This window comes from Scyliorhinus canicula, chromosome 10 (assembly GCF_902713615.1).
Source record: "Scyliorhinus canicula chromosome 10, sScyCan1.1, whole genome shotgun sequence".
In the NCBI taxonomy this organism is placed as follows: Eukaryota; Metazoa; Chordata; class Chondrichthyes; order Carcharhiniformes; family Scyliorhinidae; genus Scyliorhinus; species Scyliorhinus canicula.
This window is the reverse complement of record NC_052155.1, coordinates 127,575,430-127,587,703: the sequence shown is the minus strand read 5'-3', so window position 1 is coordinate 127,587,703 and position 12,274 is coordinate 127,575,430. Positions and strand designations below refer to the sequence as shown.

Below are 12,274 nucleotides of genomic sequence, written 5' to 3'. Positions count from 1 at the left end.
ACTCCTCTCTTTCACACCTTGTATCTTCTTCCTTCGAAACCCTGAACAATTTATGTAAACCCATTCATGTTCTGTCCTCCATTGTTACCACCTTGCCTTAGGTAAACATTTGTTTCAGTGTTGATAAATATATCAACATATCAAAGGCATGAGTTCCATTAACACAGCCACATTGGGTGGCATGTGGCGCAGTGGTTAGCACTGGGACAGCAACGCTGAGGACCCAGGTTCAAATCCAGGCTCTGGGTCACTGTCCGTGTGGAATTTGCACGTTCTCCCCATGTCTGCGTGGGTTTCACCCCCACAACCCAAAGATGTGCAGGTTAGGTGGATTGGTCACGCTAAATTGCCCCTTAATTGGAAAAAAAATAATTGGACATTCTAAATTAAAAGAAAAACACAGCCACATTGTCCCTGCCTCAATTAATTTAAATTTCCCCGCTGTTTTAAAAATAATAATAATCGCTTATTGTCAGATTCAATGAAGTTACTGTGAAAGCCCCTGGTCGCCACATTCCGGCACCTGTTCGAGGAGTACGAGAATTGAACCTGCGCTGCTGGCTTTGCTCGGCATTACAAGCCAACTTTATAGCCCACTGTGCTAAACCATCCCCTAAAATATATAACCAGCAGAAAATATTCTAACTTCTTGGATTTCCCTGATCTTTTCATGTCACCAATACTTTGCTGACAGAGGTCATTCAGCCCATGGTGTCTGCTCTGACGAGAAAAAGAATAATCAACTAGCTGTTCATTTTAATTCCACTTTCCAGCACTGTAGCCACCTGGGGTGGCCACTGCCCAACACAAAATGGAAGATTACAAAGAATGCAGGGAAAATGGACATGTTGCAAAAGCAAGCAGCTTGCAAAAGCACTTGTGTATTCTGACTGCTGCAGAAACCAGACAGCACTGTGAAAGAAAACAAGTTAGCATACTAATGAGGCGATACCCGGTGATTACCAGGTACAATGGAAACAAGTTAACTCAAACCGCTACAGTGAATAGAAGGCCAGACTTCTCGGCGCCAAGAGAAGTCCAAAACAATAAGCCCCAAGAAACGGCCAGTGATCGAGGGACTGCCCCGTTATTGGGAAAATTCAAATCAATAGATTGGGAAGAGACCCAATCGATTGCGAGTGTATAGAGGGTCCGCCCAGGTGGGCGCGAGACCCTGAGAGAGGTATAAGACAGAGACCCCGACCCCAGCTCTCTCTCTCTCAGCCGGCCCTCCCAACAAGAACACCTTTGTAGCAGCTCTCGAACTTGACCACGGAGAGGAGAGGCCTGGCCAGCAGCCACCATCAAGTAAGTGTCACACAACGCACGCTACGAGAATAGACACTCCTGACCCCTTTAGTCCACACCGACTGGAAGCCTGCAGATCCAGGACAAAGCTAGAGGCCGTTGTTCCCTGATCCGGCAGTTCCCTTATCCAGATAAGTATTTGGCCTGTTAGTGGTAGGATTAGCCTAGTCTTGTAGTTTTATATGCATAATTAGTAGATAACTATTATAATAAATGTGTCTTGTTTGAACTTACTAACTGGTGTATGGAGTTATTGGTCTGAACTTGAACTTGAAACGTGTGGCGGTATCTTGACGATACCTGGCGACTCGAGAGCTAAGGAACGAAACAGAGCCAAATTGAGTGTAAAGCACACTCACCCAGAACGAGCAACATTTAGTGGCAGACTCTGACGGGACTCGACTAGAAGTGCCCCCCCCCCCCCCCCCCCCCCCCCCCCCCCCACTCCGAGAGAACCCAGAAATTTGAATCTGAAATCCAATTGGGAAAGGAAAAACCACAAGTGTTCAAGTAGTTCAAATCAATCCTCATAATTCGGAAGTGTGTTTTTGCATGCGTAACTAACAGGGTTATAAGGTAAAACCGAGAAATTTTTGCTGCGCCAAACTGTCGGGAGTTTATAATTCGGAAAATAGTGAAAGCCGTACCCATATTTTATAGCACTGCCTTATTATCCCTCGTTCCAAATTTAAGAGAGCACAAGAGAGAAAGAGATGGCCATGCAGGCAATCGAACGCCTCATGAACCCAGAGCAGTTCGTGGTCGCAGCGACCAACAGCAGCAGAGTAGGTCAGTGTTCCGTTTGGGAGCTGGAACTCAGGAAGTACCTCAAAGGGAAAGGATGGCCACTTTGGAGTGAATTTTGTTTGAATGAGGAGACAGGTCCCGGGAGTATAGGGCATACTTGATGGGAGAACCTTTCTGAAATTCATAAGAAAAGTTTAAGTAACGCACGTAAGCCGATGGCAATTGTGTCCTGCTTGGCACAATTGCGAGGCACAGAGGAGGTCGTCAGGACGCTCCGAGCAAAGTTAGAGGAGAGGAATAGAATGAGCAAAGTGGATGTCAGGGACATCGAGAGAGAGAATTCAGAATTAAGGGAAAAGTTGGCAGATAAGGATAGAGAGGTGGATGATGCCAAGAGGACACACCAGTCTTGTCTAGCCCATCTGAGCAGCTCCCAGGTACAGTACGAAAAAGCCTATCAAGATGTGCAGCGTGCAGTCTTGATAAGAGAAGAATCAGAAAAACAGGTAGAGACACTGAAAAAGCAGTGTAGCGACCTAAAGGCAGCTTTAAGGGCACTCCATGCTGCCACCACTGAGCAAAGGCAAAGAACAGTGGACCATGCAAAATGTAGGAAGCAGATTGCGGAGCTGCAATCTCTGCTTTCTGTGCAGAATGGCTTCCAAGAAACATTTGGAACACAATTAGAAGAAGAGAATGCCCCAGATTGGCAGGAGTTAAGTGAGACAGCGCAGCGATATGTTCAGGGAACATGTGCGCTAGCAGCGCAGCAGGAAAGGAAAGCGCCCCAACCCCCCACAGATCAGATAGCACCAGCACCAATGAACCCAGTCACCACCCAACGAAAAGCAACCGCAGACGGCGCACCCGAGATCACTTACACCACCCCCTTAACCGTGACACAACTAAGGGACGCGTGTGAGAAAATCACCCCGTTTCTCCCCACTTCTGACCCCCACCAAATCTTTGCAAAAGTTAAGCAACAGGCGACCATGTACGGCCTTGATGCACGAGAGCAGGTTAAGCTCACAGTTTTGAGTTTAGACTCATCGGTAGTAGCAGCCCTCCCCGACTCACAGAACGTTGGAGGAGGCACCCTCGAAGAGATGCATACAGCTATTTTGGATGCGATAGGGTACAACAGAGGAGACCCAGTCGAAGGCCTAAACAAGTGTACGCAGAAAAGGACCGAGCACCCCACAGCATTCGCAGGAAGGCTGTGGATTCACTTCACTGCAGTTTTCGGTGAATTAGACCGCGCACATTTGACCCAGGAAAACATGGTTAAATGGACCCGCACCATCATCCCCCACGCCACAGATGCAGGACAGAAAGCCTGCTCCAATTACGACCCCTCAGAAGAGGCCCATAATGAAAAATGGGTATTGAAAAGATTGTCCCGTGCTTGGGAGCAATCTGTCCACAGCAAGGCAACATTTAAGAAACCCCAAGAAGCTCAGGCTGCAGCAGATATCCAAGCAGTAAGAACGCACCAAAACCCCGCATGGGTAAATGAGGGACAGAACAGCCCCCCACAGAAGTCACAGGAATGTTTTAACTGCGGACAGTTAGGGCATTTTGCTAGAGAATGCAACGCCCCGCAGAAATCTCAGAGAGGCCAGCAGACAGGCACTCTGAACAGGAACAGAGCGAAGCCTATCCACAGTATAGGGACGCAGTCAGGACAGACCAATATGGACGGAAAGGCGAAAATTCGGGGAAAGCCCATAAAATTACTCTGGGACACAGGAGGGTCCCGCACGACCACTAATTCCTCCACTACACCACAGGCAAACACGTGGCCCACTACAGCCACAATAACACTCAGCTGATTTACAGGACACTCGCAGCAAGGAACCATTACAGCCCCTGTACCAATTCAGCTAGGGAATATCTCCACCAGACACCCCATTGTTTTAGTTAATCTGCCCCACAGCAGAGCACATACTGGGCATTGATTTTATGAATGCCCACAGCCTGTCATTCGACCCAGTCAATCAGTGTATCTGGCGAATGCAAAATCAGACAGAGCACCCACAACGCTCACAGTAGGTGAGTACGAACATAGGATTAGCACAGTAGGCGACTATTGTTTTTACCCGACCACGCTTAGCACGGACAAATAGGTTAGGGCAGTTTTGAACAAGCACAGGACAGCATTTGCCAGTCACCGGCACGACTGCGGCAGAATGACTGGACAAGTTCAGATTACAGGACCTGACCCGTGACCACAAAGACAGTATAGATTTCCCCTAGAAGCGGAGGGAGAAATTGGAAAGGTGATAGAGAGCTTATTAGAGCAGGGCGTACTACGGACAGTAGCCTCGACTAATAATGCCCCTATTTGACCAGTGAGGAAGCCCGACAGATCATGGCGTCTGACCATTGATTATCGGGAACTCAACAAAGTTGTCCCCGCAGTAGCCCCCACGGTAGCAACAAGTCCCGAGACCATGCTCAAGCGGGGACTCAACTCCAAGTATTTCACGGTATTCGACATTAGCAACGGCTTTTGGTCAATCCCATTGGCAAAGGCGTGCCAGTACAAATTTTCCTTCACTTTCAAAGGTCAGCAGTACACATGGACATGCTCCCACAAGGATTCCACAATTCCCCCTCCATTTTCCATCGACAGCTGGCAAATGGACTAGCAAAATTTTCCCGACCCGAATGTCTGGTACAATATGTGGACGACCCATTACTGCAGACACACACCAAGGCAGAGCACATCACGCTTCTGTTTGAACTCCTACAACTCTTACAGTCAATCGGATGTAAAGTTAACTCCAGAAAGGCCCAACTATTGGAGAATAAAGTGATGTATTTGGGTACAATCATCATGCACGGCAAACGCGAGATCGAGTTCAAAAGAATTCACTTGATCGTCAAATTGCCCCTTCCCCAAAATGTTTCAGCCCTCCGGTCGTTTTTAGGACTGGTTGGGTATTGTCGGAACCATATCGATGGTTTTGGCGACCAAGACAGCCCCACTTTCAGACCTCCTTAAGAAAGGAGCCCCTTGGGAATGGCTTCCGCAGCATACAGAGGCTGTGGAAGATTTAAAGAAAGCCCTTAGCGCAGCACCTGCACTACAAGTTCCAGACCCGCTGTCCCCCTATGCAATTGAGGTAGCAAGCACAGATCTGACCCTCTCGGCCGTGCTCCTTCAGGAATGGCACGAGCAGCTACGACCAGTGGCTTACGCCTCCAGACTGTTAGACCCAGTAGAGCAAGGATTTTCAGCCTGTGAAAGGCACCTACTCGCAGTATTCTGGGCAGTACAATACTTTTCTTACATTACCGGACTCAACCCCATCACCATTCTGACCGAACACACCCCCACACAGTTACTTTTAGACGGACGACTGAAGGACGGTTCAGTGAGCCAGATAAGAGCAGCTAGGTGGACACTTCTGTTACAGGGACGGGACATAACAGTTAAAGGGACCAGGACACACACATTTTTAGCAGACAACCTCCAATACCCAGGACAACCCCATGATTGCGAAATAGCAACCCCCCTCCACAACACAGGACCCTTCATTGCAAAGACGCCCCCCAGGAAGATAGGCAGTTCAACTCAAAGCCCCCAGAACACAGACAGGTGTGCCCCCTTGAAGATTTATTTGGATGGTTCATCCACTGTTTTAGATGGCGAACGCATCAATGGATGCCCTGATACAACAGACCCCACACACACCAACTACGACCCCGACGACAGTGATTTGGAGATCACTTACATTAAAATACCAGACCCACACCCAGCCCCACCGCCCAACTATGACAACCCCGACAATGTTCGTACAAATTTAGACCCCACGATTTGGCACAGGGACAATTCTTGTAGACTTGTCCGAAATGATGAGAGTGACCCCCGGTCACATAACGCTATGATTGCATGCCTGATCCATACAAGGGTATGGGATCCGGGAGAAGAGGATGACTCTGAGTCTGACTCCCGACACAGCAACCCCTTTGCGACCCTGTTCGCAGAGAATGAAGAGAATTGAGGTGTCCAGATGATGTAAAAAGAGGAACCGCTTCAGAGATAAACGGTGTCCTTTCAAATGGAACCTGCAAGAATGTTTGGTGATGTTTGTTTGTTTGTTAATGTTTGTTTTTGGAGATTGGCCACACGACTTTCAGCTGAAAAGCTTGTGACCACCTCACATGCACGTTAGTTTGTCCGCAGGTATCTCTGAGAACTTGACTCAGCTGCAATGCCTGGAGCCTAGCTGAAGGCTTCACCCTTCACCCCACTAGGAGCATCTTGGCTCCCCCTTTTTTTGGTGCCCCTCTATTCTGGGAATAGAGGCTGCAAATCCACGATGACCACATTCATGCCCGTTCGTTCCAGGTTGCTCAGGCAGTGGAGAAACGGCATTGTGGACCCACCCTGTCTGAGGACCCCCCTCTGGTCAGCTAAGCTTGGGTACAGCACAGCACGCCCTACCCGGGGATTTCATCCAAATCTTACCCGTCGCGGCCCATACTCAACTCATTCGGATATCTTATTTCTAAAGTTTGGTTTCATTTGTTTTGTTTGAGGTAGCCCTTCGGCTGCCACTCCTTCTGCTATTTACATCCAGGAACATTGGGATGGTAAATCGCAAAACCTGCGAGACGGCTCGCAGTGGCACAGTTGTTAAGTGTATGTCTGGTCCTAAATTCGCTTTCGAAAAAAAAAAATGAGGGGAGTCACAGGGAGTGACTTGGCCATTCATTTAAGGGACAATTGGAATAAGAGGACAGATACACTAGCATTAAAGGTATTAAACGGATCATTGACAGATACTATGCTTGATCCCCTAGCTTTCGGACGTTCGAAGGAGGGACCAAAGCAGGATCAGAGCAAGATCAACAAGAAAGAAAACAGAAGGAAGAGAAGAGAGAAGAAAGATGACAGCCATTGTATTTTTCTTCCTCGCTTTTGTACATTTGCGCACGACCGGAAATCCCTTTACCCCACCCCAGCCGTTAATGTTTCCCCGACACCGACTACTCAAAGCCCAGTAACGAACAGCGATGACCCGACCTGGCGCACCAAATTTATGAATTGGTACTCCCTATCATATGTTGTAGAATCACTTTTGGCGATAGCAGTTCTCTGCATCGTAGTACAGACACTTAGATTAAGGAAATGGAGAAGGAGAGCCTCCCGCTCTCGCGCCTCGACCATATACAGAGTACAATCCCCTATTTTCTGCTTCCACCAGTCCCCCCAACCCCTTGATGTGTAATGAATGATTTAATTTTTGAGTTGCTGTTGTAAATAAAGACCTTTTCTGACGTATTGTGATGTTCTGAGCTCGACTGCCGAGCCAGAAATGGAATGTAATGATGATAGTGTTTTAAGGATAGGAAGTTAGAATGTTTAAATGTGTAAGGGAGTGTAGTTTACAAAGGATAGTTAGAGGTTCCCTAGTAATGCATGTCCCCTTTGACATAGCGCCAACCAGAGACTGTTAGATTAAAAAAACTTGTGCCATAATTGAGAAAACTGTAGAGGCCATCGGAGTCGCTGAGGTCAGGGAACACAAAGACACGGAACTTGGGTGATCCTTCATGATTTCTCATGAGGATCACAAGGAGGGGGTGTAGCCACCTGGGATGGCCACTGCCCAACACAAAATGGAAGATTACAAAGAATGCAGGGAAAATGGACATGTTGCAAAAGCAAGCAGCTTGCAAAAGCACTTGTGTATTCTGACTGCTGCAGAAACCAGACAGCACTGTGAAAGAAAACAAGTTAGCATACTAATGAGGCGATACCTGGTGATTCCCAGGTACAATGGAAACAAGCTAACTCAAACCGCTACAGTGAATAGAAGGCCAGACTTCTCGGCGCCAAGAGAAGTCCAAAACAATAAGCCCCAAGAACCGCCCAGTGATCGAGGGACTGCCCCGTTATTGGGGAAATTCAAATCAATCGATTGGGAAGAGACCTAATCGATTGCGAGTGTATAGAGGGTCCGCCCAGGTGGGCGCGAGACCCTGAGAGAGGTATAAGACAGAGACCCCGACCCCAGCTCTCTCTCAGCCGGCCCTCCCAACAAGAATACCTTTGTAGCAGCTTTCGAACTTGACCACGGAGAGGAGAGGCCTGGCCAGCAGCCGCCATCAAGTACGTGTCACACAACGCACGCTACGAGAATATACACTTCTGACTCCTTTAGTCCACACCGACTGGAAGCCTGCAGATCCAGGACAAAGCTAGAGGCCGTTGTTCCCTGATCCGGCAGTTCCCTTATCCAGATAAGTATTTGGCCTGTTAGTGGAAGGATTAGCCTAGTCTTGTAGTTTTATATGCATAATTAGTAGATAACTATATTATAATAAACGTGTCTTGTTTGAACTTACTAACTGGTGTATGGAGTTATTGGTCTGAACTTGATCTTGAAACTTGTGGCGGTATCTTAACGATACCTGGCGACTCTAGAGCTAAGGAATGAAACAGAGCCAAATTGAGTGTAAAGCACACTCACCAGAATGAGCAACAGCACCTTGTAGGTTCCAGCACTTATGCGATCCAGGTCCCTTTTGTATGAATGGAGCATTTCAGCCTCAACCAGCTTAGACAGTGAATTCTGGGTGCACGCCATCCTCTCAGTGGAAACATTTCCCTCATCCCCTCTAATTCTTCTAACAGTCACCTTCAATCTATGCCCCCTGGTAATTGACCCCTCAGCTACGGGAAACTAGTTTATGGGTGCTTATGCCCCCACACTTGATTCTACCAATGAAACCAATTAATTATTTTCTGCAGGCATGGGTTCTGGGCACACAGCCATCGAAGACTCTCTGAAAACTTTTTCACCCAGGAGGTGATGAGAATCTGGAATGCACTGCCTGAAAGGGAGGTAGAGGTGGGAACCCTGACAACATTTAGGAATCGTTTAGATAAGCACTTGAAACACCATAGTACACAAGACTGCAGACCAAGTACTGGAAATGGAATTAGAATAGATAGGTGCTTCATGGCCGGCAGAGATATGATGGGCCTCGGTACCTCTTTCTATGCTTGTAAAACTTAATGACTCTATGACTAAATAGACTTTCCTGCCTACCCTATCTAGGCCACCTCAATTTGCCTCCTCTGTTAGTAGGAAAAGAATCTTAGCCTATCCAATCTCTCCTCATAGCTGCAATTTTCCAGCCCTGGTAAGATTCTTGTAAATATCATCTGTTCTCTTTCTCCAGAGCAATTACGTCCTTCCTGTAATGTGACCAGAACTATACGCAAAATTCCAGCTGCCTGATACACTTAAACGCATTGCACCATACTCAGTGACACACTTTCTTCTCTTTTGCAGCATCAAGGGACATGGGGAGAAGGCAGGATCAGGGCACTGAACTTGATGATCAGCCATGATCATAATGAATGGTGGAGCAGGCTCAAAAGGCCATATGGCCTCCTCCTGCTTCTATTTTCCATGTTTCTATGTGTTTTCTAGAAGAGGAAACTAAAAGAGAATCATCATATCCACAGAAACAGAATCGCTCTCACTCTCTCTCTCTTTCTCTCTCTCTCTATATATATATGGTCTGGAAGGGCACCATCAGGAAAGAATAATAACTGTCTCCTCTTCATCAACTGTGCTGAAGATGAGCTCACCATTGCAAACACAATCATTTGTGAGAAAGATAAATACAAGACAAAATGGAAACGTCCCCGATCCAAGCTTAAATATGCCACTGTCCAAGCCTGGGATAGCAAAGAGGTGCACAACACCTGAGCCATTCAGTAATTATGGTATAGAAGGACATCATTCTGTCCACTGAATCCATGCCAGCTCTCTGTAGCCAATTCAACCAGTCCCATTCCCCCGCTCTATTTCCCAGCAAGTTTAATTCCCTGAAATATTCATACAATTTCCTTCTGAAATCATTAACTCTCTCCGTTTCCGTCATTCTTATAGGCAGAGTTCCAGCTCATTTACACTCACTGAATTAAAAAGTTCTTCCTCACATTCCACCCCCGCCCCAGATCTCTAGACCAAAATCTTAAAACATGTCCCCTAGTCCTTGTAAAATGAGCACATGTGAGGAACTTTTCTATGTCTACATTGTTTGAACCTAACATCATCTTTTGTTCTCTTTTATGTGTATGTTGTACAGTAATTTACTATCACAGAAACTTCCATTTCTCTAGTGCCCTCGCGATGCTTTCCGTCCAATTAATCCTTTTTTTTAGTGTAATCATTGTTGCAAAATGTCGGAAAATGTGTAACCAATTTCCACACAAGATCCCACAAACAGCAATAAGCTAAATACTCAGGTAATCTGTTCTTGACTGTTTTAAAGATAAATATTGACCAGGAGACCACAGGAAGACTGGTGGTCTTCGTGGAACAGTGCCATGGGATCTTTTGCCTAAGAGGACAGCTGGGTCTCAAGTTAGCTTCTCATTGAAAGACTGCCTCTGACATTGCAATCCACCTGCTTTGGCGTTGTACTGAAGTGCCAGAAGAGTATGTGTGCACATTTTGGAGTGCAGCTTGAACTCATGTCTTCTAAGGCAGGATGCTGCATCTGACCAAAGTCCCCACTGAATGGGGAAGAGATAGGGGACAGCAGTAATATTTCCCTGCAAGGCAAATTATTTCAGATTTGAGTACTGTCTTGGGGGAGGGGGTAAGTTCTGTTTTCAACGGTCATTCCAATGAAATATTTAACTGCTAAAAATGTTGATGCTGTACAAAGTCGATAAAATGAGTAACAAGTTGCTCGATGGAGACATTGCTTAATTTTGTGTCTTTCTTCCACAATTTCATTTCGCTGTGGGACACTGAAAATATCCAAATGTATGGGTTTTTTTCGAAAACGAAATCATTGTAGTTTGTTTTGGAAAAAAAAGCAAAGCCGTCCACTTGGATTTAATAGAAAGTGCCTGAATCCCAGGGCATTGGACCTGAATGTGGATGGGTTTAACATGAATCTGAGTGGCTCATGGGCGTGACCGACGCGCGAAAGTGGGTGATTTGGATGTGTAAATGTGCTGAAGGGTAAACAAGTGCTGCCTGATGTGAATGAGTCCCAGCCAGGCCAGGCCAGGTCAGCCTTTGCCCCACACCCTCACTGCCCACTCCAGCCGCGGTGCCACGTGTGCTGTCACCTCTGCAGCAGCAGCACGCATGCGCCTAATGTATCTCTTTTCATCCCAAATGACAGGTTCCAGGAGGAAGAGGCGGGATGGGACCGTTCAATGAATATCATAAGGTAATGTCGCTTTATCATTCCTCCCTTAGCTTTAGGAGGGGCTGGTCATGCTTGAATGGATCAAATGCAACCTGGAGTTAAACTCTGTATAAAAGGCGACTTGGGTGCGACGGGCGGTTCTGGCATTTTCCTGTTGTTTTTGGCTAAGTGACATTAGCGTCAACGCGCTGGTAAGAAGGTTGCACTTTCAGTGCTGTTTTGTGGGGCGGGCAGATGATGGGTTTAGGCAGCAAACGGGTTGCGCAATGAGTGAGGTCATGAGAGAGCGTTTTCTGCTGTCTCCATGGTTTGTGATGGGGGAGTTAGAGAGAGAGAAATTTGTATTCAGAAGCGGCAGGCAGCGAAACTAGTGGGTGTCGCTCTTCGAGCCAGTGCGTCCTGATCACCATGTCTGACAGTGAAACTGACAGCAGCAGACAGGGCTGCAGACACACCGAACTGGCTGCCCTTTAGCTGCAAACCTCCTGCCGGCATGGAGCAGGTACCGTTCTCTCTCTCTCTCTGCTATTTCGTGCGGGTGGGTCGGTGGGGGTAGGTGTGTGTGATTTGCTTTAGATACAGGATCCAAATCAATAACCGACACGTTTTCTGTTGGGTAGGATCAGAAGGTGCGGGAGAAGCGAAGTCCACGCAGTCGCATCCCGAGACTGGTTCTCCGCCCTTATCCCCACATCCAGAAGGGATCGCCCTCATCCGAATCCCCCTTGTCCGAGGAGGAGAGTCGCGATTACGACCTGAGCTCTGGGCGGTCGCGGAGATCCACCACCGTCAGCAGCATCAGTTTCTGTTCAGGTACCTTGTGCTGACGAATGAGTATTAATTTTCCATGCGATATTGATATTCCCAGCAGACATGCTCTCTTCTTCCGCCCCAGTTCATGACGAAGCGTCTGTTTGTGTGGAACCTATTTTGACCTGTCACTTGTTTACAGATTGAGTTTTTTTTTAAAAGGCTGTCCCAGTTAGCGCTTTGTGGCTGCACTGCAGCCTTTGCAATCCAC

At 47.2% G+C, this 12,274-nt stretch overlaps 1 protein-coding gene across 8 annotated transcripts in view; it reads left to right on the top strand.

Moving 5' to 3' along the window:
• sybu (syntabulin (syntaxin-interacting)) overlaps nt 1-12,274 on the top strand; it is a 215,032-nt gene that overhangs the window by 96,141 nt on the left and 106,617 nt on the right. For 7 of the 8 annotated variants that reach the window (XM_038809748.1, XM_038809744.1, XM_038809741.1 and 4 more), the window contains exons 2-3: nt 11,227-11,274; nt 11,874-12,066. In XM_038809748.1, the coding sequence (XP_038665676.1) occupies nt 11,227-11,274; nt 11,874-12,066 (241 nt within the window). Of the gene's footprint in view, nt 1-11,226; nt 11,275-11,570; nt 11,756-11,873; nt 12,067-12,274 lie in introns of those variants that run through there. The other variant, XM_038809745.1, reaches the window with a different exon arrangement.